The following is a 27954-nucleotide window of genomic DNA, read 5'->3' on the forward strand; positions in this document are numbered from 1 at the left end:
TTCAATGTAGTACATCAATATAAATGTAATTGCTATAATTTTTTTATGTTTTAAATATTTGATTTGATTTTCACATTAAACAAATAAAATCAATATGAAAGCAAATATTATGCAGATGAAGAAAATATGTTACTTTCGACACAAAGGCATGTTATTGTCAAAAATGTATACCTACAAGAAACTAACAAGAACTAACAAAAATTAACTAAACCAGTGGATGTAAATGTAATAAAAGAAAGAAAAAAAAAAAGAAAAAGAAAAGAGGAAAAGAAAAAGCCATCATCTGGAATGCTGGATAGATCTTCTTACAATTGAAGAAACCGCTTTATTTGATCGCCAGTAGTAGAGTTACACATTTCAAAATAAGGAGACCAAATCTGCCTAAAAGAATCTTTGTAATTACTTCTTTGAGTTTTAGTTATTAAGGCTTCTTGCCAACTAAGCTGGTTAATATAAGAAATGGAGTCCGATGGTGAGGGGGGGTTCCTTTTGTAGCCAGAAATTAAATAAAGCTTTCCTAGAAGCAGCTAGAAAAAAAGTAGTCAATAATTTTTTCTCATGGGAGATAAAATTTGTCTTAGGAATTAGAGAAGGCATATTATTATCTAAAAATTTTGGCATAAATCATGTGTTAGGTTTCAAGCAAAGAAAGAAAGTATCAGAAATTGCTAACCCAAAAACTCTTGTGTAATGATGGCATAACTAGAATTTAATGGACCCCAAAATATTTAAGGCTCCTCTGAAGGTTAATAACAATAATAATAAATGTGTGAAGTTCATGAATATTTCATATGAAACATTAATAAATGTCTTAATATCTTTAATCCTCCTTTTTGTCATGTCTGTACGGAGTACTAAACTGGATATCTTGCATCTGGGTCAGAGCTGCAATGACTCGTTCGGGAAGAAAACTGTGGAAAATAGAGAAACAGATAAAAAAAAATCACTTGCTATGTATTGGGGTGCCTGTGTGCGTCTTTTTATTCATGGCGCAGCATCAGTGCGAAATTCAAATATTTAAAGGATCCACGCACAATGTTCCCTGCCCAACATAGGTCTATTTCCTGATCCTGTCATATGCAGGCCCAAATTTGTGGCAAGGTCATGAAGACCCGGGCCTAGGGAGCAATATTATAGGGGCGACACGGTGCCCAGCCGCATTTAAATATTATCGGAAGCACTGGGGACACACTACTGTGCACCTAGTCCCCAGTGGACGGTGGTTGTGCATGTGCGTCTGTGTGTGTTTGTGAAGGGTGGGGGCACTTTCGCCAGGGGGGGCAGGCTCATGGTGGGGCACACTTGTTGGAGACCTGCTGGTGGCAGCCAAAGTAGAAATACGGGCCTGGTCATACATTTCCCTTGTCTGCCCAGAAATCTCGTCTTGGCTTGAGCCATGACCAGAACCCTGGCATTTGTTCTGGGTGGGACAGTGGGACAAACTCTGTTGCATAAATCTTAATGCTACATTTTTAATATGATTCCAATCAGCTATGACGGAGCCATTTATTGTAGTACTGAGGGAATAAATTGTGACAACTGGCAACAATGCTAATATGAGTGTGGCATTAGTTTATCATAACAGTGGCGTACCTAGCTGTGGCCAAGGCCTGGACCCTAAACTGCCAACCCTTGCCTCGCCTGCCACCCTCCAGACATATGCAATGACATTTTCCCTGCCCTGCTGCCCGTGATATGCACCTCAAGTGGGCGCAGCCCTAGGTAAGATCGCACCCCCAGTAGTTACGCTACTTAAAATTAGGGATGCACCGAATCCAGGATTTGGTTCAGGATTTGGCCAGGATTCTGCCTCTTTCAGCAGGATTCAGATTCAGCCGAATCCTTCTGCCCAGCCAAACCGAATTCGAATCCTAATTTGCATATGCAAACTAGGGGGGGAAGGAAATTCCATGACTTTTTGTCAGAAAACAAGGAAGTAAAACATTTCCCCCTTTCCACCCCTAATTTGCATATGCAAATTATGGTTTGGATTCGGTTCGGTATTCGGGCGAATCTTTCACGAAGGATTCGGGGGTTCGGCTGAATCCAAAAAAGTGGATTCAGTGCATCCCTACTAAAAATTTAATCAGTGGCACAAGTAGGGCTACTGAGTACAAAGGGGCATCACCAAAACATATAGCAAATGTGTAATAACATTGCTTTTAGGCTCCCCCCCCCAGTTTTAAAACTTACTGGTTTAGTATTAAAGAGTATTTCACTGAGGAAGGTACAATAATCATTTTCTTATTTGTTAGTATTCCTTCCATTAGGCATTTTACAACATCCTCAGTTTCAAGCACAGGCCAGACCCTGAAAAAGAAGCAGAAAAAAGAGAAAAATAATAAATAAATAAAAAAATCAGTCAGTTATCATAATGAGCATATTCTGTTTGTGTTGTAAATAATTATTCATACAAATTAATATAATAAAAATGTAATAATGCATTAAGTTTAACTTTGCAACAACTATTTGTCATTGGTCAGTTTAGAATCGCAAGGCCCAAAGGGGGATGTCCACCTTTAGACCATTTTTTCCAAAACAAATAAATATTGTAATTTAAACAATATTTAAAATTGGGTTTACTTTCAAAAAATATATTGTATACCGGGATGGTAGAACTGCCTAGATCCTTAGGTCTCTTCTGTCTGCCCAAGCCAGGGGGATTGCCTACGTCAGAGTGACCTTACATGCAGAGTGAGGGATTGATCATTGCTTCACTTATTGCATGGGCAGCGGGAAGAAGGGGCATTTTCACTAAGGGGTTTTGCCCGTGATGTGACTATATCAGAAGTCCCCAGGCTGACAGAGTAAAGCAGCTTTGTACAGGACTACCTTTGGAGATAGATATATTTCAAATGTTAACCTTTTTTTTTTTAATTAAACCAAATTGTAAATGTCTAAATTCCCAAACATGGCTGTCCGCAGAAAATTTTCCAGAGGGGGGGCAAGTAGGCAAGTTACTTGTACCAATATTTTGGTTTCAGAATCCACAAAGCTTTTATATAATATATAAAGTAGTACAACTTGCATACGTATAGCATCTTCATTCTGTTACTGACACTACCATCAATTGGATCATATCAGTTTGGCGATTTTTATTAAATATAAAGGATGGCAAAGTGACAGTTTCATGTATGAATACCCCCAGAGCTCACACAAAGATGGCAAGTTAATGTATAAAACCCCCAGAGCTCACAAAAAGATGGCAAAGTGGCAAGCTCATGTATAAATACGCCCAGAGCTCACACAAGCTCAGCTGCAAGTTTATGTATAAATACCCCCAGAGCTCACACAAAGATGGCACACCTGTAAGTTCATGTATAAATACCCCCAGAGCTCACACAAAGATGGCAAAGTGGCAAGTTCATGTATAAATATCCCCAGAGCTCCCATAAAGATGGCAAAGTGGCAAGTTCATGTATAAATATCCCCAGAGCTCACATAAAGATGGCAAAGTGGCAAGTTCATGTATAAATATCCCCAGAGCTCCCATAAAGATGGCAAAGTGGCAAGTTCATGTATAAATATCCCCAGAGCTCACATAAAGATGGCAAAGTGGCAAGTTCATGTACTGTATAAATACATGTATAAATAGAACTCATAGCAGAATGGCACAGTTATTTTAAATGATTTACTGCCTTCACAGATCTCTGGCTTTGACTGGAAAGTGGACCAGTAGCCAGCACATCATCCAGAGACACAAAAGCAGAGCCACTGACCGTGTGGGTGAGAGGGTGGTGAGTAGGCTGCAGAACACAGTGTTTAAGGGTTAATAAGCAGCTCCTTCCTTGGTTTTCTTTTTGGCCTCGCTGAAAGCAGGGAACTAAAGGAGGCGGGCAGTATCAGTGCTTACGGAAAGCATTTTAAAACATCCTGCAGTGAACTAACTGTCCTTCATGAGATGTCCTATGCCGGAATGGCGCATCGGTTGCTTTTACCGTCTCTCATCGTCCAAATCTGCAGTCACACCTCCGTCCTCTACCTTCCCTTCTCAGCCGTCAGTCATACGAACTCCGCCCTCAGCCTTCCGCCCTCAGCCTTCCGCCCTCAGTCCTCCATCCTCCTCCCTCAGTCCTCTGCCTTCCGCCCTCAGTCCTCTTCCTTCAGTCCTCTTCCTTCCGCCCTCGCTCACCACTTTAGAAATGGATAAGACTGTCCGCTGAAAAGAGAGATCTGAGGGGGGAGTGCTGAGGAAAGAAGGTGGAGGGCTGAGCAGGGAGGGCAGAAAATACATAAAAATACATAAAAATGCTGGCTTGTTTAGTAAGCTAATGCTTCCCCAAACATGGGTCCAGAATGCTCAGCAGCAACCCGTTGATAACTTTAAGAACTGCCTGAAAGTGCAATAAACAGCATTCCTCAGGTAATTGTTTTCTGAAGTTTTCTGCATAGCACAAAGGTGGCTTCGCTGAAAAATTTGCGAAACTTCCAAAAAATCTGCAAAATGGTGAAAAATTTGTGAAACAATGGGTGTCAAAATTTTTTTTTTACACGCAACAATTTTTTCTCACTCCAAATGCATTAAAGTTAATGGGCGTCAAATTTTTTTCTCAGCGTCAATTTTGTCTTGCCAACTTTTTTGTCTCTGAGACTTTATTGTCCAAATGCATTAAAGTCAATGGGCGTCAAAAACGCGACAATTTTTACATGTGTGATTTTTTTGTTGCAGCCAATTCTTCTGCGGAAAATGTTTGCCTCAGCTTTGCGAAAAATTTCACAGGTGGCAAAGTACGGAAGTTTGCTGCGAATCCATGCCTGCCGAATACATTCCCTATCTGACTATTTTTAGACAGTGAATATGGGTATAAAATTCAAACACAAGCCACTGTTTTTTTAACTTTTCACCCTCCCCTGCTGTCAGCATCTGTGTTTGACAGGGCTCCATTCATAAGGTATGGGTGTAGGGTGGAGTGTAGGCTTCAACACTTCCATTTCTTATCTTATGCACTTCCTATGGCAGGAGTTAAGAACAGAGCTGCTTCGTGTCCACGAATATTGAGCTCTGCACCTTGTGCGATGTATGGATGTTGGACACATACTTTCTGAAAATTACTACTTTCATTCTGAACATTTATAAATAAAGCAGACTGTGATACTAGATTGTTATTGTTTATTGCTTATGTTTCTTTAGAGGTCTTATATCTTTGCTCTATTCTGGCTTTCAAGCCACCATTTAGCATAGAACCAAATGCAAAAGAAGAGGTAGCATTGCCTGTAATTTTTAAGGAAACGATTTAAAACACTGAGGCCTCTGAATGAAGCACAAGTGCTACTTACCTTGTACTTGGGTTTTGAACAAATCCAGTGTTCACAAAGACTGGGCACAAACAAGAGGTTTTAACTCCATCTTTTCCCAATTCTTTCAGTTCTGATGTTAAACTTTCATGAAATCCAATCACTCCAGATTTACTCGCACTGTAACCAAAAAATGCATTTACTGCTATTAATATAATATGTCAAGCAGTGCAGCATGTCTGTAATGGATATATTTATAAATGCAATTAGTGATGCATTATAATTCAACCTCCAGTCAGTGCATGCTCATTTTATATGAAGTGTTACCATTAATAGTAATACAGATACTCAACATATTTGTTTATATAGACAAAGGTTTGCGGGGAAAAGAAATTCACTGTACACATGAAGAATGTAATGGGTATATACTTTGGAAATACTTACCAATAGTCTACTAAATATGGAACGGCAACTTGACCTGCTACGGATGCTACTGTAACAATATGTCCTCGATTATTTTTCATCATGGCTGGCAAAAAGGACTTGGCAGTCTTGCATTAAAAAACAAGATGCATTTTAATAACACATAAATCAGTAGACGCTAAGAGAAAACAGAAAATTTTGACTCAAAATTTGATTTCTTGCCAAAGAATCTGGGTTACTTTCTCCTGTGGCTAGGTCCATCCCTACTAGACTTTTTTTGCTCTATCTTCCAGTATCTGTATCCATAGTTACCTGGGTGGGATAGTTATTGCCCTGTTAGCCTAGATAATGTATGACCATTTCCTGTTCAACTTTGATATAGTGACTGGGAACCCTGGTCTCTTCCTCTTTGGCTTCCATCTAATGACCCATCTGGATGTCTGCTGAGGAGCCTGGGACAACAAGGCCTCAATAAAGAGAGTACCCTCTTGTGATGAAAAAGTTGTTGAGGAGTCCAGCACAGGAATGGAAAAGGGTCTTACAGTATATGCAGACACTACTGTGTTGAAAATTCGGAAGTGTTTGAATGCGCATTGCCACAGACTGAGCTTGGTGTAACAATAATTAGGCGATTTATCTGGCTGTGAGTCAGATTCACCCTAGAATGCAGTTTGCCTAAATAACACTAATTTGAAATGTTTTTATGCCTAACATTTTGGATTGGGGTATAGAGAAACTGTAAAGGAGATATCTAATATCATGTCATATAGACTGATTTTGATTGGTAGTACCCCTGGGAACTACTTCCTAAAGGCACCCAGTGACACTGTGAAATATGAGATATAACAACTATTACCTCTACAACACCGGATGCTGCTACAAAAACAGTTATATGGTAGTTTTTCACCCCGTGGAAACCAAATACCTATAAGTATATGATATATTATTCACTGTGCTGTGCTATGTTGTGCTATCTTTGTTTGTTTTTATGAGACAGGGTATTTTAAAAATTTACAAGACTTTTTAATATTTTTGTTGCACATAGCTTATCTTTTATGCTGGGATACTAGGGACCTACCAGAAAATATTCTTTATTTGGAATGAGTTGGTACAACTTCATACCCCTGAAATTTTGAAAAATGGAATGAGGGACAAAAAGTTCTGGTGCAAGTTGAGCGGCAAAAATGTCTTGCCACACCCATTTTATGACCACATCCCTTAAAGGAACAGTAACTCCAAAAATTTTAACTGTTTTATAGGAATGACAATATAATGTACTGTTGCCCTACACTGGTAAAACTAGGTTGTTTGCTTCAGAAACACAATTATAGTTTATATAAACAAGCTGCTGTGTAGCTGATGCAAACATGAAACCTTTCCAGTGCAGCACAACACTGCATTATATTTTCATTATATTAGAACACTTTAATTTTTTGGTGTTACTGTTCCTTTAAATACCATGTCCATTTCACAAAATTTGGCAGGTTATAGAAAGTTTGAACACATTTCTGGGAGTTTTTGGGCCTTGTTTATTGTGTTATTACAGTTTGGATAATTAAGGGGAAATTGCCCTTAAAGCTGCAAGTCTCAGTTTTCCCAAGAGACCTGCTTATGTCAATAGTTACAAGTGTATCTAAGTACAGGCACATAGTACATAGTATTCTGAGCTCTCTGCCAAAAGTCTCTTATCTCTTGTTTCAGAAACGTTGCATTGTTCTCTGGTGTCAGTGCAGGGAATCAAATGGAAATGCGGGATATTAGCGTAAGAAACCTGGACTGCGTCCTGAGCTGTCAATATCAGGACTGCAGCCTCTTTAATAAAGTCAGGGAACATTAAGACATCAGTAGGACTTGCTCTATCATAGACACTTTAGTGTCTAAGTAAGAGTTATATAGAAATATAATAGAGTGGGTGAGGTTACAGTAATTGTTTTTGCTGTATTATTCCTTGAAAAAGGCAACCCTAGCATCAGGGACATGTGCATATGTTATACTGTAATCGGTGATGCCACAGGAGGCCATGTCCAATTCCAGCTTTACTCTGGTATCAAATTAATTTAATCCCATTTCAAAATATACATCAAGTGGTTTCTATTGTGGCATACAATTCTACCGGAAAATAAATGTTTTGCCCTTGAATTTAATGGAAATCGACAGGCACAGCTCACACAGGAATTTTTTAATTTTTGTTTCTATTGTACTCATTTGCATCTCATGTATTGTCAGAAGAAGATTACTTTAAACACCAGCACTAAGTGCAGAAGCATTGATGTTTGCATTTACAAACATGTTAACTCAGAGCATCTGGAATTGGACATGGTCTCCTGTGGCATCACCGATTACAGTATAACATATGCACATGTCCCTGATGCTAGGGTTGCCTTTTTCAAGGAATAATGCCGGCTATGCAATAGAGGAGGGGGATGTTTCAGCTATGGACAGGTGATAGGTGCAAGGTGATGATGTGGAAGGGAGTGTGTGGACATATTGGACTAATGCTAAATAAATTTGGCATGTTGGTGGAAGAGATAATGGACAGGAATTTGGGGCATAATAAAAGGTGATTACAAATTAATTAATGGCAAATATGTTGCTAGAAAATGTTAAATTCTGCCCACGGGCCTGGCTGGTATTTTACAGGCTTGGGTGATGAAATACCAGCCAGGTGGCAATTCTACCTGTCGCATTTTAGAAATTGCTCGCCTCGCACTTGGGACTGAGACGGGAATTTATAAAATACTTGGCCTATAATTACAGAAGTATGGGGACAAATCCTTGGGAAACTAGGGGAGTTAACATGTATGTATTTACTTTGAACAGGAGTGTAACACCAGAGACACCAGAATCACCAGCAGCTGGGGTTTTTTAAGGATATACAGGGTGAATTGAGGGTCCTTTAAGCATATATGTAGGAAACAGGTAATTTTTACTAGGGTCTGGGGTTTCCAAAAAACTTAAATAGTTGTGCATAGTACTAACCCAGAAGTGAGCAAGCATGTTGACGCTAAATGTCTTCTCAATCTGATGGTCTTGGAGCTCAAGGAATTCTCTGCCAAAAATCACTCCAGCATTATTTATTAGAATATCCACATCTCCAATGTCCTGCTTGACCTTTGTGAAACAGAAAAAAGTAGTGCAATGGAGTGGTATACTGCAATATCTAAAACAGATGCAGAGGCATTGTTACTGTTTAATACCGCTCTAGTATATTATGTATTATGGTCAACAACAAATGAATCACACTTAAGCCAGTATTTTAGGACAAATTTCTTCTTTGTAATTTAGGTTTGAAATGGAAGCTTCAAAGTATTTTAGGTAAGGCAGATAATTAATATTCCATGGAATAGTACAGGTATGGGGCCTATTATCCAGAATGCTTGGGACCTGAGGTTTTCCTCATAAGAGATCTTTCCATAATTTGGATCTGCCTACTTTTATTTTATTTAAAATTAATTTAAACATGAACCACCCATGGGGCGTGTCGGATGCAGCCAAGATGGCTGCACATTGAGACTGCTCCGAGACACTTGAGAAGAAACTCATGGAATCAGACAATATATCGTAAACTGGGGAGTGCCACAGAGTCCTCCAAGGCTACCGGAGCCTTACCAGCCCCTGATGGCAAATCGCCATCGGCGAAATACATCCACACAGAGCCGTAATAGATCGCAGAGTGTGCCATCGGTTGTGGCCTATCTCACTCAACCGCACCCAGTGATGGCGCCGCTGCTTGTCATGGCGTCGCAGGACAGTGATTCGATGTCGGCCTCGTCTGAGCCAGTCTTTTCCACTGCAGGATGTTTTGGATGCCGATGCATTACTAGGGAAATTTCATCAAATGCTGCAGAGCGAGTTGGTAGTAACGGCAAAGAGAATTACTGATGACCTCACCAAACAGATTCAGGACTTGGGGGCCCGAACGGATATGGTGGAGATAATAACGTAATAATGTCAGGGTGCGAGACTTGCCTGAAACAATAACGGATCTACGGCTTGATTTAACAGAACTGTTTTTGGGCCTGCTCCCAGATATCTCCAAAGACAGATTGGAATTTGATCGTATACATCGGGCACTGCAGGGATCCCCCCAGGGACGTTATTATACGGTTCCATTTTCACCAGACACAGGTTGAAATACTAAGAGCCGCGCGGGAGCAAGGTTCCTTGGATTTTCGCATTCATTCCTATAAACTATATCCAGAACTCTCGCCTACGACTCTACAAAAGAGACGCACGATGCAGCCGTTTACCAAAATTCTCCAGCACCATAAGGTACGCTACCGTTGGGCTTTCCCTTTTCACCTGGCTTTCTCTTATAATAACAGATCCTACACTATGGACACTCCAGAGGAGGGTCTTGCCACTCTGGCTAAGCTAAATCTAGTGGGGCAACATCCTTCGACCCCACAAACCTCACCTCCTAGAAAGCTCACACCGATATGGCAGATGATGGGACCAGTCAGACCAAAGCCTGTGGCCATGAGAGCTTCTCAATGGGAGACCTGATGGATTCATCATTTGCTACACTAGTTAGTAGGCCGCTGGCCCCTAATTTGGAGCATCCAGGACACCTGCATTTTTTTCCACCTTAGGTCTGAACTTCAAGTTTGACTGCGGAGACGTCCCCTCGCTGGAGATATTTAATTCTGTTGACTTAGGACAACTAGAATCTACCTTTGCATGACCACCCCACAGTCGCTCATCAGGAACACTATCCTAATATGGAGCACGCGGCTGAAAGGTTTAGTCATCACCCGCTCTATGGTTCTCCCTGAATTATGCCATATGCTTACTCTTTACTTATCTTCTCTTTTATTGTTTATAACTTTGCATTATTTGTTTACTTTATTGTTGCCTCATATGGATATGCTGTGGAGTTCTCTGTGTTATGCCCCTCCAACTTGCCGGCCTTATGTAGGGTTTGTGCTAAGGCCCTAGTGTTTAGTCTATTTAGGACTAATTGGTTTTTAGTTGATTTTTTAAGTTTGTTTTATTACGTTGAGCGCCACCATACCCTAATTTTGACAGGAGAATGCTTGATAGTCACAATGAAACACAGGTTGCATACCCCCGGAATCATGGTTCTGATAGATACAAACTATGGCTACAGGAAAAACACCTTTCTATAATTCGCACAACGTGCAATGATTTAACTCACCCTCCAAACGGCTAAAGCTTTCTCTTTTTACAATTCAATTGCTGCAGATATTGTATGTTTGCAGGAGACGATTTTTTTCTGCTGCCTCCTTTCCCAAGCACTTTCACCATAGATACCCTTTATTTCACTTGGCTAGGGGGCCCACTAAAACAAAAGGGGTTGCTATTTTTATTAGAGCCGGGCTACCTGTTGTAGTAGAAAACGTAGTTGCAGACCCGGAGGGTAGATTTCTGCAAATAAAACTACTACTTCAGGATTCTAGGTATACTATTATTACGTACTATGCACCCAACCAAAATCCCCTTTTATTTTTGTCCAGGATAATTCAACAGAGTCAGGCGGGTAAAGAAGGGGGTCTTATTATATGTGGAGACTCAAATTTGATTCTAGACGCAGGATGGGATAGACAAGCTACTCCAATTTCTACATCTGAAATTTCTAATATTCATTCTATCTGCCAATTTAGACGAATAGTGGAACGTCATTCATTACGTTTGGCGGGAAAAACATCCATATAGTAAGAGCTATACCCATTACTCATATCCCCACAAGGTTTATACGCGCACTGACCATATATTCATTTCGCAGAATTACACACCTCAAATATGTGCTGCAAAGATCTTAAATGTTCCATGGTCAGACCATTCCCCAGTTTCCCTTCAAATTAATATAGACAATCAGACGGCCAGAGGGTAGTGGACCTAATGATTCATAACTTATGATTCCTGATATAGCGTCAGATATTGAGTCCACCTTAACAAACGACTTTAAGGAGAACGAAACCTCTATTTCGCAAATAACTACCCTTTAGGAAGCCCATAAAGCAGTTTTGCGAGGTAGATTTATTCAACTGAGTTCCAGACGTAAAAAACAACGCAAGTTAGTGATAGATAATCTTGCCCGGCAATTAGATGAGGTGATGCAGAAACAGAGTGATAATCCAGAACAAGACCTAACAGGGGAAATTCATCAAATCCACTTAGATTTAGATCTGGCCCTCACTCATGAAGCCAAAAAGGCCCTTCGTTGGTCGCAACAGAAATTTTACTCTAACGCAAATAAACCAAGTAGGATGTTTGCAAGAAAACTTAATAATAGCCCTCGTACAATACTTGTCTACCCCATTAAACAACAAACTGGAGGGATAACAAATAACCCTGCAAAAATTGCGCAGGAATTTGCAGAATATTATAAGAGGCTATACTCTAGCGTAGGAAACCCAACCTCTGCCCAATACAAAAAACTATTGTATAACCTCCCTACACTTACTGATTCCCAGCTTGCAACTATAGAATCTGATGTGACCATTGAGGAAGTTACTGCAGCAATTAAACACTTTAAATCTGGGAAGGCCCCGGGTCCTGACAGGTTTTCAGTTACCTATTATAAAAAATTTGCCTTAATTCTAGCCCCCTACTTATCAAAGCTATTTAATTCTCTTCAGCATGGTTCTCGGTTTTCCCACCTATCCCAAACTGCGAAAATTATAACTATCCCCAAACCATCAATGGACCACACTAATTGTTAATATTATAGGCCCATATCGCTCTTAAATAACTATATTAAAATTTTGTCATCTGTTTTGTCTATTCGGCTTAACTTGTATCTTCCTCAGTGGATACACAAGGATCAGGTTGGGTTTATCCCAGGAAGACAAGCTAGTGATGCCATCAGACGCCTTCTACTGCTGATTCATTAAGGCCCAGACGACCTCCACTAAAGCTATTATTACTGAAGTTAGATATTAGGAAAGCTTTTGACACGCTGTCTTGGTCTTACCTATACTATGTACTTAATCTATGGGGTTTTTGGGCAGAAGTTTCAAACTTGGGTGCAATCGCTGTATCAATCCCCTTCATCTTATGTAACAGTGATGGGATACCAGTCCTCATTATTTAGTATTCATCAGGGCACTAAACAAGGGTGCCCACTGTCACCCATATTATTTGATCTTGCCATTGAACCACTGGCAGCTCTGATCCTAATATACATGGCCTTAGAGTTAATGGTTTACATCACAAAATCTCCTTGTTTGCGGATGATGTAACGATGCTTGCGACACAACCCCTAACCTCCCTGCCTAATCTGTTTGATTTGTTGGGGAAATCCGGGGACATTTCTGGTCTAACTATTAATCATGAGAAATCTGAGTCCCTTAACCTGACTCTTGCCCCCGAGGCTGTTAAGTGGCAGCCCGTTTGTATTTCAATACTGGGGGTCAGGAGGTGGTGGTAGCAACAGGCTTACCCTGTGCACAAAGCCACAGCAGCATTTGATTCGGAACTGAAAGCAGGAAGGACTTAGTGGCACTGAACGCAACTGTACAAAAGTGCATTTTAAAGGAAAACTATACCCCCAGAATGAATACTTAAAGGGTGGTTCACCTTTTAGTTAACTTATAGTATGGTCAAATCTAAGAAACTTTTCAATTGGTCTTAATTACTTATTTTTTTTTATAGTTTTTGAATTATTTGCCTTCTTCTGACTCTTTCCAGCTTTCACATGGGGGTCACTGACCCCACCTAAAAAACAAATGATCTGTAAGGCTACAAATATATTGTTATGGTTACTTTTTATTACACATCTTTCTATTCAGGCCATCTCCCATTCCTATTCCATTCTCTTATTTAAATCAATGCATGGTTGCTGGGGTTATTTGGATCCTACCAACAAGACTGAAAATGAAAGCTACTTGCAAATTGTCTCAGAATATCACTCTCTACATCTTACTAGAAGTTAACTCCAAAGGTGAACAACCCCTTTTAACCAACATATAATTTATATCATGTTATGTTTGCTTTTACATACTCAAGATCTTCTGATCTATACCTATAGTGTGTTTTCTGTAAATATCTACAGATAGTTGTAAAGAGTTTAAAATAATGCACACATGTAAGCAGGGCCGCCATCAGAAATCACAGGGCCCCATACGAAAAAATTTCCTGGGCTGCGCCCACCACAAGCCCCACCGCCCTCCCCACCCCACAGGTCCACCCCCCACACACACTGAAAAAACAAAACATTGGTGGCTATGGTTCCCACATGTTAATAAAAAAAATAAAAAAATATTGGTGATCAGGGCCCCCCCATTGAAAAAAACATTTGTGGTCAGGGCCCACCCATTAAAAAATATTGGTGGCTAGGACCCCACATGGGGAAAAAAATTGGTGGCCAGGCCCCCCCCACGTTATAAGAAAATTGGTGGCTAGGGCCCCCCTTAAACGTCCATGTAAAAAAACTTGCACCCCCAGAAGTTTAAAAAAAAATTGGTGCCCAGGGCCCCACCACACAACAGGGACAACAAAGGGTTACCTTTAGGGGGGCCCTGCCATGTTACACTTACTTCATTAGTGTGGCCCACCTGATATCAGTGAGCTGCCAACTACAGAAGGGAGGAGGGGAGCACGGGTGGCTGCATCCTCTTCCAGTGACAACATTTTCTTCCCTTATTGGTCACAGAATTTAAAGTCCTGGTAAAGCTGCATGGTGATTGGATGAGCTGGAGGAGATATTCAAACCTCAGCTATCCAATCCCTGAGCAGCTCAACCAGGACTTAAACTCAGTGACCAATAAGGGGAAGTAATGGACAGAAGATACCTCCCCTTGTGCTCCTTCCCTGCCTTCCCGAAGTCAGCATCTCTCAGAAAGCAGGGGCGCCCGGCTAATCAAGAACGTGTGACGTGGCAGGGCCCCCTACAACTCTCCCCCCTGATGGCTGCCCTGCATGTAAGTTAAGAAACTATTCACCCACCTTTTCAGCGCACCTATAAATATCGTTCCGGTTGCTGCAATCCACAACAAAGGCATGAGCTGTAGCTCCCAATATCTTGCATTCATCTGCCGTCTCCTCAACACCTTTCTGGAAAGATAAATATGTTCTAAAAGTCTAACTTGATGGCAATTTAATAATCAGGTTACACTGGACCTTGGCAGAAAATGGAAACCATATGGATTGTTTGTAGATAGATACAATTACATTTAAAATTATTTTAAAACCAGTGAACATAACATATTAGCATAGTCACATAGTAGATGACAACGATAAAGACACATATTCTTCATGTTTAACCTTTTTCATCTAAAAGAAATCTGCCTAACTCCCAGTTGATATGCAGCCTCTCCAATTGGCCTCCCAAGAGGGCAGTTGGTCAGTCAGTCAGTCGGTCGGTCAGTTCATGGATTAAATTTGTACAATAGAGTTCAGTAAATTGGTATTTTATAACTAATGTTCATTCCACATAAATCTTTGATAAAGCGTTTTTAATTGCAGTACCATCTGCCTTTTTGTGCCTGATTGAATGAAGGCCATTTGAAAAGTTGAGATATATGTATATACTGTATATATATATATATATATATATATATATATATATATATATATATATATATACAACAAAAAAGTTCTCACTCATAGGTCTTGTGAAGGAAAAAGAAAGTATATATATATATATATATATACAGAAATCCAAAGGATCCGCACTCACAGGTCTTATGCGTAAAAAAAGATTTTATTACAAAGCTTACAGCCTAACGTTTCGGCCTCCTCCGAGGCCTTTCTCAAAGTGTATTGGTCACATACAGGAAAGCAATATATACATAAATTGGCGGGAAACTGCAATGATGTCATGTCATGATTAGCATAACGAGATAATTAATATTCATATGTGAAATCCCACTATATACAAATTAAACCAATAATGTATTAATATATTATCATTATCACTTCAGTAATTCATATAGCCCAACAACTCATGAGTAAAGTTAAAAGCAGGTTAAAAACAAAACACAATGTAACCCATATCTAAATCCCAAATTAAAATTACTTTTTATACTCTGTTACAACAGTTTTAAGGGTTACTATGTTGCAGAATCTTTGAGGATGTAACTATTATCCATGGTCACATTTCACTTGTAACAAGCTCGATAGAAAGCCTAATGTCCTAGATTTGCCTTCTCTTTAGTCGGTCTATAAAAGCGGTACTATAATCCCAGAGGGTTAATCTACTCGCTCCCTAATTTTGGACAGTGTTATCTACCCACAATGATGTAATATTTATATAATCCACTATTCCCCTAGGGACCTCCCATAACCACCCGTGTCCCGATCGCTGTCCGTGTCATGCATACTTATATTTGTCAAGGATGTATCTACAAGATAAGGTTCCTCGTTTCTTAGGCTTCAACCCACCGCGGTATTAACCCTTATGTTACTACCCAGTACTATAGTAGAACAAAAATCCCCATACATAAATCCCACTGATGCGGTGATATCATAATTTTAAATGATTAATAATAAAATAATAATACAATTCATACAAATTATAATATACAAGTGCCCATAAATAAATCCAATTACTAAGTGGGTGACTGAAAAATAAATATCCTTATATATAAAAATAAATTAAAGGATCTATAAGAATAAACAAACATTTACGTGAACTAGATACCGTGATAAAACTGACATATCTTAATGCATATAAAAAACTTATAAATCAAATTTCCGATTCATATTGTGCAAGAGTACTCTAAGCCTTTAGAAAATCCATGTGTATAGCCCATATTCAAAGGTTCATTACAAGGGTCCAAGTAACATGGGTACTGCGAGATCCATGGTCCGTCACCAAAGCAAACAGTTAGTGTGTTAAACCGAACATGATCCTATACGAGGACAACTCTGTGGTCACTACGATCGGCTAGCCTGCTGTCATCTTAAACTGATGTATTAAATGATCCCATTCAGGGTCGGACCCTCTCCAAACGGCTCCCATATTTGTTCAACGATTAAAACACCCACAGGCAGCGCTTCACTAAGTCTGCAGACATCAAGGAGCGAAAAACACATTAGCGCCTTACCAAAGTGACGCTTCAGCTGTCCTCACCCGGTACTTTTAAATTTCACGATCCACACACAAATGGCGCGACTCTGGTTCCCCCGAATTATACAGAGAGCGACAGGGCCCATCGATGTGGCAAGCCCCGGGGCGCTCCCCATTGCGGGGCCGAAGATCCCTTGCTCTCAGCCTGTGTGGATCATAGGTAGTCACCTGTGCAGGGAAGATATTGGATATTGGGTAATCACTTGTATAGGGAGGGTTCTCCACCTGTGGGTAAGGGGAAATCACTTGTGCAGGGAAGGTACTCAGCCAATGTGGAAAGTGGGTAGACCCTTGTAATGAACCTTTGAATATGGGCTATACACATGGATTTTCTAAAGGCTTAGAGTACTCTTGCACAATATGAATCGGAAATTTGATTTATAAGTTTTTTATATGCATTAAGATATGTCAGTTTTATCACGATATCTAGTTCACGTAAATGTTTGTTTATTCTTATAGATCCTTTAATTTATTTTTATATATAAGGATATTTATTTTTCAGTCACCCACTTAGTAATTGGATTTATTTATGGGCACTTGTATATTATAATTTGTATGAATTGTATTATTATTTTATTATTAATCATTTAAAATTATGATATCACCGCATCAGTGGGATTTATGTATGGGGATTTTTGTTCTACTATAGTACTGGGTAGTAACATAAGGGTTAATACCGCGGTGGGTTGAAGCCTAAGAAACGAGGAACCTTATCTTGTAGATACATCCTTGACAAATATAAGTATGCATGACACGGACAGCGATCGGGACACGGGTGGTTATGGGAGGTCCCTAGGGGAATAGTGGATTATATAAATATTACATCATTGTGGGTAGATAACACTGTCCAAAATTAGGGAGCGAGTAGATTAACCCTCTGGGATTATAGTACCGCTTTTTATAGACCGACTAAAGAGAAGGCAAATCTAGGACATTAGGCTTTCTATCGAGCTTGTTACAAGTGAAATGTGACCATGGATAATAGTTACATCCTCAAAGATTCTGCAACATAGTAACCCTTAAAACTGTTGTAACAGAGTATAAAAAGTAATTTTAACTTGGGATTTAGATATGGGTTACATTGTGTTTTGTTTTTAACCTGCTTTTAACTTTACTCATGAGTTGTTGGGCTATATGAATTACTGAAGTGATAATGATAATATATTAATACATTATTGGTTTAATTTGTATATAGTGGGATTTCACATATGAATATTAATTATCTCGTTATGCTAATCATGACATGACATCATTGCAGTTTCCCGCCAATTTATGTATATATTGCTTTCCTGTATGTGACCAATACACTTTGAGAAAGGCCTCGGAGGAGGCCGAAACGTTAGGCTGTAAGCTTTGTAATAAAATCTTTTTTACGCATAAGACCTGTGAGTGCGGATCCTTTGGATTTCTGTGGATAATAGTTTTGATACTGCACCCAGGCATATGAACTTCTTATTCGAGAGTGCTGGCTTTCCATGGTGCTATATATATATATATATATATATATATATATATATATATATATATATATATATATATATATATATATATATATATATATATATATATATATATATATATATATATATATATATATATATAAAACAAGGAAGTGGCTTCTCTGGGAGCTCTAGCTCCCCCTTCATGAATACAGCATGACCAAGTAGAGTAACACTGTATCTGCTGGAAAAATTAAGGTCCTCGTGCTACTGCTAATCTGAATTTTGGAATCATGAAATAACACTGAATAGCCACATAGTACTTCATCCTGGTTATAGCTGAATGATTTTAAAGCCTTAAAACATTTGTAAGTACCCAACTTCTAAGCAAGGCACGTGGTGGATATAAAAATGAATCTAGCACCTTATAGTGGAATTTTGGGAGAGTGTGAAACTGCAACTTCCAACAACCCACTACACTTAGATTCTCTTTATGCTGCATTCTTATTTCTCCTAGCTTTTAGCGCTGACTCATACAGACTGTAATATTGTGATTGCCTCTTTTCTAGTGTAAACAACCCTAACTTAGCCAACCTTCTCTCATAACTTGAAACCTTCCATAGGCTTAATAAATTATCAGATTAGTAGATCTTCTTTGGACTTTCTCTATTTCATTAATATGATTTTTAGGACAGGGAATCAAAACTGCACTGCATTTTATAGATTGTCAATGATTTGTAAAGAGGGAGTATAACCATCTCCTCTTGTGAACCCCTTACCCCCTTCCTCTTGTGAACCTATACCCCCCTTAATTAAGCTTTATTTTGTTGAAAAATGTCCAGTTCTTAGCCTCTTTTTAACTGGACTTTATTTTTTATTATACTTTTTTAATTCTTTTCCTCTTTTCTTCTTCTTTCCACTTTTCAAAAAGATCAACTGACACAAGCAGCCAAAGATTGATTGCTCTCTGATTATACTGTTATTGTTACTTTTTTGCTTATCTTTCTAGTCAGACTCCCCCAGTTCATCTTCAAGTCTCTTATTCAGTCTACTGTCTGGTTGGTAGAAGAACGTTATATTGCTTTAAATTATCCAGAAGAAATGAACCACCAGAAGAGTTATTATTGTCACACCATCCGTGTAAGTGTAATTCCAAAAAAAGAAGTTGGTCACTTTCATTTATACGTGAAAGATTAGACAACTCTCAAAAATTCATGCTTAATTAATTAAATATAGAGTGCATCCAGTGAATACAGTGCCCTATGTTAATTAATTTCCTCATTCATGTTGCCACTCATTCAGCAAAGATCATGTGCTAGAGCAAATGAAAACTTTTAACATTTAATTTAAAAATGAGAAAAAATGAATTGGGCTAAAAACAGTTAAAAATATTTTGATGTATTGATATGGTGTCAATCTACTTGGGATAACGCTAAGTAACAATAATTATTGTATTAATCCAACCTAGATAGATTAACCCTCTTAAATAACACCTTTTCATTATGATGATGTATGGGGAAACATTGGCAGGGTGTTAATTCATTCAAAACCAAATGTAGTAAACAATTCAAACAGTAATCACTGTATATAACGCCACACCGGCTCACAATTCCATACAAAGTGCTAACAACAAAAACACACTGGTCTGGATGATGCATGTTAGCAGTAATACTATTTAAAATAACCACCATTTTGGCCTCCTGTTTTTGAATTGGCCTCCAGTATTATAGGAAAAATTATAGGGATTAAGTCACAATATATTTAGGCACCTTAGGGAGGAGACAGTGGCAGGGAAAGGTTCCTTTGCACATTGGTTAAGACCTTTGTATGGAATTGTGAGCTCTTGTGTCGTTGATATACAGTGATTACTGTTTGGATTATTTACTACTTAAAGGAATTGTTCAGTGTGAAAATAAAAACTGTGTAAATAGATAGGCTGTGCAAAATAAAAAAAATTTCTAATATAGTTAGTTAGCCAGAAATGTAATATATAAAGGCTGGAGTGAACAGATGTCTAATAAAACAGCCAGAATCCAACTTCCTGCTTTTCAGCTCTATAACTCTGAGCTAGTCGGTGACTTGAAGGGGGGCCACATGGTACATTTCTGTTCAGTGAGTTTACAATTGATCCTCAGTATTCAGCTCAGATTCAAAATCAACAGATATGACCCATGTGGCCCCCCCTCAAGTCTCTGATTGGTTACTGTCTGGTAGCCAGGGTAACCAGTCAGTGTAAACCAAGAGAGTTGAAAAGCAGGAAGTAGTGTTCTGACTGACATGTTATACATCAAATCACTCCAGCCTTTATACATTACATTTTTGGCTAACTAACTATATTAGAAACATTTTTTATTTTGCAAAGCATATCTATTTAACCAGTTTTTATTTTTACACTGAACAATTCCTTTAAGCACAGGAATGCTGTGCTGGTTGGAGTGCTCTTGGTCATAGTCACACTTAACTTCCACAATAAGCAAGGTCTTAACGTTAAGAATGTGGATTAGGATAATGTAAAGGATGTCAAAAATCATTTAAATGTGTAGAAGCGTGATGTCCTATTTGGAGGGAGCATTTGCCATTCAATTATTCACAATGTTGCATGCACTAGTTCTGCATAAATCAACTTATTTGGAATAACACTGTATTAAATATAATGTGAATTGTCACTTTTTGAACAGTGTCTATTCTTCTGGATGTTCCATAGTTTGGGCACCATATTTATTTCATTTTATAAATGTATTATTCTAATGAGTATTTACTGTGATTTATTATATACTAGCCCCAGGGCCGGAACTAGGGGTAGGCAGAGTAGACACGTGCCTGGCGCCCCCTCAGCTTTGCGCCCTAGGCACGTTCCCCCTCTGTCGCCTACCCCGTGTCCGGTCCTGTTTCTCCCTGACTGGCGTCGGTAATTTCAGTTTTAAATGCGCTTGTGCGCATGCACGTATTTTCGCGCATGCGCGCCGGTGCGTATTTTCGCGCATGCGCGCCGGTGCGTATTTTCGCGCATGCGCGCCGGTGCGTATTTTCACGCAAGCGGTTGCGGTTGCCTAGGGCGCCTTCCCGGGTTGGCCCGGCTCTGACTAGCCCTGATAGTAAAAGTTTATTTGTCATTTAAGCATTATACTCAGACAACATTGGATGCACCCTTTTCAGGGTGTTAAAGTTATCTGTAAATATAAATGATATTGAACTTACTGAAAGGAACAGTTTGTGCTGTATATTTAATATTTATCACCACTTATTTGGTCTACTCCCTTCCCTGGTTACACCCAAGTTTGTCTATGAGCAATAATGAACAGCAAGCTATAGGTGGATCTGATTTACTTTAAAGAACAGTAACACTAAAAAATTAAAGTATATCAAAGTAATTAAAATATAATGTACTGTTGCTCTGCACTGGCAAAACTAGTGTGTTTGCTTCAGAAACACTACTATAGTTTATGTAAATAAGATGCTGTGTAGCCACGGGGCAGCCAGTGCCCCTGCTCTATCGATTTGAATCCTGTCTGTGCGTGGTCACACACAGCGGAGCTGAAGCTGAGGTCAGTGTTTGGGTTGACCTCAGCCTGTGTGTGACCGCACACATGTTGATCGAATTCAAATAAATGGAACAGGGGCACTGAGCAGATCTACTTCTCTCAGCCTGCAAAAAATATGCCGGCTGACAACAGCCACTGACAACAGCCCATAACCTTACTGCACCTGGGCAAATGTTGTGCGTTTGATTACATGTTGGGGTTTGTGTTCGGACATAAGACCAGTATATAATCATTAAAATAATAAAATTGCCCAAATGCATAGAGCTTTTGTTTAGAATAGTTTCCAGCTTAGCTGATCAGCTCTTTATCAGTGTGGGTGAGCCATGTCTCCCCCAACTAGCAAATAATCTTGTGGCATCCTCTTACTGTAAAAGGAGATTCAGGTGCTGTGTCAGTCCCTTTAACCTTAGTGGTAACCTGCAAACTATAAATGTATGTGCTACGTTGTTCGCAGGCTTTCACTTTGCTTGCTGATAATATAACACAGATGTTATTGACAGATAAAGTATTAAGTAACTCAAAAGGGACATAAATGATACAATTGTAAAACATAAATAAATAATATTTAAACATATATATATATATATATATATATATATATATATATATATATATCTCTCTCTATCTATATATGGTTATGCATATAATTATATTACATATATATGAAATATATAGTGAATAAAGTACCCCTCTTGTAAATTATAAGGATATTATAAGTTAACGAGGCGTTTCATGACCATATAAAAACACGAGGCCGAAGGCCGAGTGTTTTTATACAGGTCATGGAACTCCGAGGTAACTTCTAATATCCTCATATTTTGCAACAGGGGGTACTTTATTTATTATAATACACAAGTTTCAGTGAATCATGTGACAAGAATGACATCACTACTCACCGTTTATAACTGATGACATCTGTACTCACCGTTTATAAGGATATAATTTACAAGATATTCATGGCTTTTGTGTATTATAAATATATATATATATTTGTAAAGAAAGTACAAGCAGCATTTGTATGAGATTTATAGGGGCATATTTATCAACTGATGAAATTGAGAGTTTACCCATTGATAAATATTTCTTAAAAATCCCATAGAAAGGAAAAAAGCAGTGTGATTTTGCTCTGGCACACTGTGGGATCTTTATTTTAACTTTTAGTTAATAAGTCAATTATTTATTTACCATTTTGACTTAGTTAAAAATTACATAGTTGGGGCACTGAAAGTCTAATGCTTGATGATTCCTAAACAGCAGTTCAGTATTGCATGATGAATTAATGGCAACAAAACAAAGCCAAAATTAAAAGTACATTACGGTTCAATTATATATTGTAGATTCTGTGATTTACAGAAAAAAGTTATCATTCTTCCACCAGTGTAGTTATCATGTGTACACAACGGTCAAATTCATTACACACCAGTTAATCCAACCCAACAGTATATTTAGGAGTATAAGAGGAAACTGAAGCAGCTAAAGGAAAGGGAACTTTGCCTAACTTTTTTTTTAATGCCACTTTATTTGTTATAGTATCAGAAAATATAAATGTTAGCCCAAGTTAACTTAATGTACATTGTACAACAGGGATCTCATTTACAAACACAAGTCAAAACCTCTAGTTTGAACACAAAATATCACCTGTATCAATAATGCAGATTTGATACAATGACTCCTATGCAAAGTTTACAAATATGCAAGTTATAATTTGCAGTCTAGTTTAGAAATATTTTTACTTCCACTTTACCTCGTTGATGTCCAACAAAACAAAATCTTTGGTGCTTGTCAAATTCAAGAGCTGTTCACTGTTTGAAAAGTGTCTATTCTTCTGGATGCTCCATAGTTTGAGCACCATATTTATTTACTGGGATTACTTCTGAACTAGCACAGACAGTAAAAGTTTATTTGTCATTTAAGCATAATACTCAGACAACCCTGGATGCACCCTATTCAGGGTGTTAAAATATCTGTAAATATAAATGATATTGAACAAACTGAAATGAACAGTTTGTGCTGTATATTTAATATTTATCTTATTTGGTCTACTCCCTTCCCTGGTTACACCCAAGTTTGTCTATGAACAATAATTAACAGCAAAAGCTATAGGTGGATCTGATTTACTTCAAAGATCAGTAACAACAAAAAAGTGTATCAAAGTAAATAAAGTATAATGTACTGTTGCTCTGCACTGGTAAAACTAGTGTGGTTGCTTCAGAAACACCACTATAGTTTATATAAATAAGCTGCTGTGTAGCCAAGGGGGCAGCCAGTGCCCCTTGCTCCATCGATTTGAATACTGTCTGTCTGTCTGTGCGTGGTCACACACAGCGGAGCTGAAGTTGAGGTCAGTAGTTGGGTTGACCTCAGCCTGTGTGTGGCCGCACACAGGCTAATTGAATTCAAATCAATGGAACAAGGGCAAATGTTGTGCCTTTTATTACATGTTGGGGTTTCTGTTCCAACATAAGACCAGTATATAATCATTAAAATAATAAAATTGCCCAAATGCATAGACCTTTGGTTTAGAACAGTTTCCAGCCTAGCTGATCAGCTCTTTATCAGTGTGGGTGAGCCATGTCTCCCCCAACTAGCAAATAATCTTGTAGCATCCTCTCACTGTAAAAGGAGATACAGGTGCTGTCTCAGTCCCTTTAAACTTCACCTTAGTGGTAAACTGCAAACTATAAATGTATGTGCTACGTTGTTAGCAGGCTTTCACTTTGCTTGCTGACAATGTAGCACATATGTTATTGACAGATAAAGTATTAAGTAACTTAAAAGGGACATAAATGATAAAATTGCAAAACATAAATAAATAATGATGCCGAGAACAAAAGAGAAAAAAATAAACATTTTGTTTTACTGTATTATATAAGTTACTATAGACTAGATACTGGTAGAAATTATAGATATTTAAACATACCTGTATATATATATCACTTGATAAAGAGCTACACTCGAAACATGAAGTGTTCAATAAAACCACTTATTTTGCAGCAACCCACTGCGTTAGACTAAAGTGTCATGTGCTCTTGGCTTCATTGGACGGAAGCAGAGTGATTGAACAGTCTGGTTGAATCCACTCTATTTGTCTATATATATTTATATATATTTATATATATATATATATATATATATATATATATATTATATATATATATATATATATATATATATATATATATATATATATATATATATATATATATATATATATATATATATATATATATATATATATATATATATATAAGAAAGAGGCTGATGTTCTTCTGCTTAGGAATAAAATTAGAAACCTTTCTCACATCTTTCCTAAGCAGAAGAACATCAGCCTCTTTCTTTCTCCTGACAACATCCTTGACTATTTGTTGGTCAGACTGGTGGAAAAATGACCAGCAGGTGGCGCTGTTGTAACAAATTTCATTCATATTAACAGTACATGTATCCCTTGATATCTTGGAATAAAAACAAAATACATAATGAATGTAAATGACAAAAGTGCTTAGAATAGCCCCCTCATTCATTTTACATTCACTTGTTTTAAAGGTTTACTTATCCTTTAACAAGTCAATTATTTATTTACCATTCTGGCTTTGTTAAACATTACATAGTTCAGGCACTGAAAGTCAAATGCTTGATGATTCCTAAACAGCAGTTCAGTATTGCATAATGAATTACTGGCAACAAAACAAAGCCAAAATTACAAGTACATTATGGTTCAATTATATATTGTAGGTTCTGTGATTTACAGAAAAAAGTTATCATTCTTCCACCAGTGTAGTTATCATGTGTACACAATGGTCAAATTCATCACACACCAGTTAATCCAACCCAACAATATATTTAGGAGTATAAGAGGAAACTGAAGCAGCTAAAGGAAAAGGGAACTTTGCCTAAAGTTTTTTTTAAGCCACTTCTTTTGTTATGGTATCAGAAAACATAAATGTTAGCCCAAGTTAACTTAATGTACTTTGTACAACAGGGATCAAGTCAAAACAAACACAAGTCAAAACCTCTAGTTTCAACACAAAATGTCACCTGTATCAATAATGCAGATTTGATACAATGACTCCAATGCAAAGTTTACAAACATGCAAGTTATAATTTTCAGTCTAGATTAGAACTATTTTTAATTCCACTTCACCTGGTTGATGTCCCACAATACAAGAATGCTTTGGTGCTTGGCGAATTCAAGAGCTGTTCTGCGTCCTATGCCATGTCCTGATCCGGTAATCAACACAATATCTCCAGCAACTGATTTTCTGCTCAATGGCAGGAACAATTTCACAAAAGATTCTAGATATGAATAAATTACAATGAAAAGAAGACGCGTATATTCTAAAATGATGTTCATGTTCACTGTAGTCCAGTTGATATGCACTCCCTGTTCTCTGCTACTGTTCTTGTTTTATTAAGTAAACCCGTACAGAAGCCAGAATATCTCCAGTCAAATAATGTAATTGATGTAGTTAAATTAAGCTGCATGACAAGAATATCATGTACATGCAATTAAATATTAAATGCACTGCACACACCCTTGTATATATTTCAATATACATATAGAAACAAGAAAAAAAAGGTAGAACTGCCTTCAAGCCTTAAAGCTGCACATGAATAAACATTACATCACGCCCTGGTGCGTGACGCGCTGCGCGACGTGCGTATACACGTCAATGACATCACTGATGTGGTTGGGTGGCAGAGAGAGGCAGAGAGCTGGGATATAAACAATAGAGGTGTCACAAATGTAAACAATGCAGGGGGATCACAGGTGTGAATACAGGGGATTACAGTCTGAATTTGAGGTTTAAACTATGCAGGGGCCAGTTAATCTCTGCTGTGATACCTTTTAAATTTTACACATGGTAAGCAGACACAGCAGGTAGACTTTGATGTGGAGGGCCACATAAGGGGGCGGGGTACTATCAAAAAAATCTGAGAACCTCTAAAAATCAGAATGGCTAAAAAAAAGGTCCAATAGGATCGGCACAGCTCTTGACTTCTATAGGTTTGTGATTGCTTTTACTTGCCAAAGTTTTGTATTCGAGTTATTTGTTATTTTTACACTTTATAAATCTATATTTTTTTAGAGTTTTAGAGAGAAAAGAAACCACAAATTTTATTAGTCTTGGTATTGGTATTCTTGGCATTATTCTTGGTTAGATTAGATTCTAGTTCATTTTGCTCACAGTCCATAATAGTACCCAACCATATTAATTCATGCACTTTCACAAAGAGATACAAACAGGTCTGGACTCTGGAACAAATTCTAGATAAATATTCCAGACAAGAACTATGCCATGGCTTCAGCAAAGAAAAACACTTAAACAATGAAACACCAAAAATATATGAACCCTGATCTAAATGTACTGTACATTTAGGGGCAGATTTATGTGATTAGAGCTCACCTAAAAAACCTTTCTATTCCTTTCTATGGAACTTTTAGAAGAGTATTTATCAAATTTATCAGATTAACTCTAACATTTAGCCACTGCTAAATACGCTTATAAAAACCCCACAGGAATTAATAGGAAGTGAAGCTTGAACATTTTGAACATTTTGGCCATTGTCTACATAAATACTGTTATTTTATTAGAGAGAAGAAGCCCACAGCAGCAGGTAGTAGAATATGCTTTACTTAGAACATGACTGAACTGCCAACAAGTGAGAGGAAAGAAAGGATAGATAGATTCTAGGGATATCAATTTCCAACAGAAACAGGATGACGCATAACAGTTTTACATGTAATAGCACCATCTAGTAATCTTATAATAATGGTCAACAAATAATAAATAACAAATACAAAAGAGACCTTAGATTGTAAGCACCACTGGGTCAAGGGTTGATGTGAACGGTGTACCTGTATATCTGTATAGTGCTGTGAAATATGTTAATGCTATATAAAGAATATTACTCATAATATGTTCATAAGCCGATCATAATGCCATAAATTTTACATTTTAGTCACATTTTAGATTTTAGAGTTTTGTAGCTTTGAAAGTGCATCATCTAAAAATACCATATAAAATAAATATTGCATAACAATATTTGTGTATGTTTATAAAGAAACTATTTATGCAAATTATTTTACCAACAATATTAATATTTTATATGCATGTAATGAAGTTATAAAAAATGTGTTTAATACAACTTAGTAGTTTAAAGTTGCTATTATTATAATCATTTATACTCATAATGGAACCCTCTGTGCCCTAGAATTGGTTACAGACAGATGAGGTCAACTGTGATACACTGTAAAACCAAGAGCTGAAAATAAAAGTTG

General features: G+C 37.9%; 1 protein-coding gene across 2 annotated transcripts; it reads right to left on the bottom strand.

Annotated features, from left to right (window-relative positions):
- Nucleotides 1-284: 284 nt before the first annotated feature.
- On the bottom strand, nucleotides 285-26115 carry hsd17b13.L (hydroxysteroid (17-beta) dehydrogenase 13 L homeolog). 2 transcript variants are annotated; one of them, XM_018226030.2, is made up of 7 exons: nucleotides 25816-26115; nucleotides 14569-14676; nucleotides 8638-8769; nucleotides 5680-5786; nucleotides 5278-5415; nucleotides 2194-2310; nucleotides 285-911 (listed from the first exon to the last, which is right to left on the bottom strand). In XM_018226030.2, exons 1-7 carry the CDS (start codon nucleotides 26023-26025, stop codon nucleotides 821-823), a joined length of 903 nt encoding a protein of 300 aa, XP_018081519.1. In that variant the 5' UTR covers nucleotides 26026-26115; the 3' UTR covers nucleotides 285-820. The 2 variants fall into 2 exon arrangements, with proteins under 2 accessions (XP_018081519.1, XP_041447207.1); XM_041591273.1 differs by lacking the exon at nucleotides 25816-26115 and adding an exon at nucleotides 23419-23614 and having other exon boundaries at nucleotides 806-911.
- Nucleotides 26116-27954: the final 1839 nt, after the last annotated feature.

The sequence above is a fragment of the Xenopus laevis genome, chromosome 1L (genome assembly GCF_017654675.1).
Source record: "Xenopus laevis strain J_2021 chromosome 1L, Xenopus_laevis_v10.1, whole genome shotgun sequence".
Classification (NCBI taxonomy): domain Eukaryota; kingdom Metazoa; phylum Chordata; class Amphibia; order Anura; family Pipidae; genus Xenopus; species Xenopus laevis.

What these genes read in the sequence shown, in the direction of transcription:
- hsd17b13.L (XM_018226030.2), bottom strand. Translation starts at nt 26,025, where the DNA reads ATGAACATCATTTTAGAATATACGCGTCTTCTTTTCATTGTAATTTAT. An exon ending in TTTATAGGTGCGCTGAAAAG is followed by an intron (nt 8,770 to 14,568) that starts GTGGGTGAATAG and finishes TGTTTCACAAAG; the next exon opens with GTCAAGCAGGACATTGGAGA. An exon ending in CCATATTTAGTAGACTATTG is followed by an intron (nt 5,416 to 5,679) that starts GTAAGTATTTCC and finishes TTTTGGTTACAG; the next exon opens with TGCGAGTAAATCTGGAGTGA.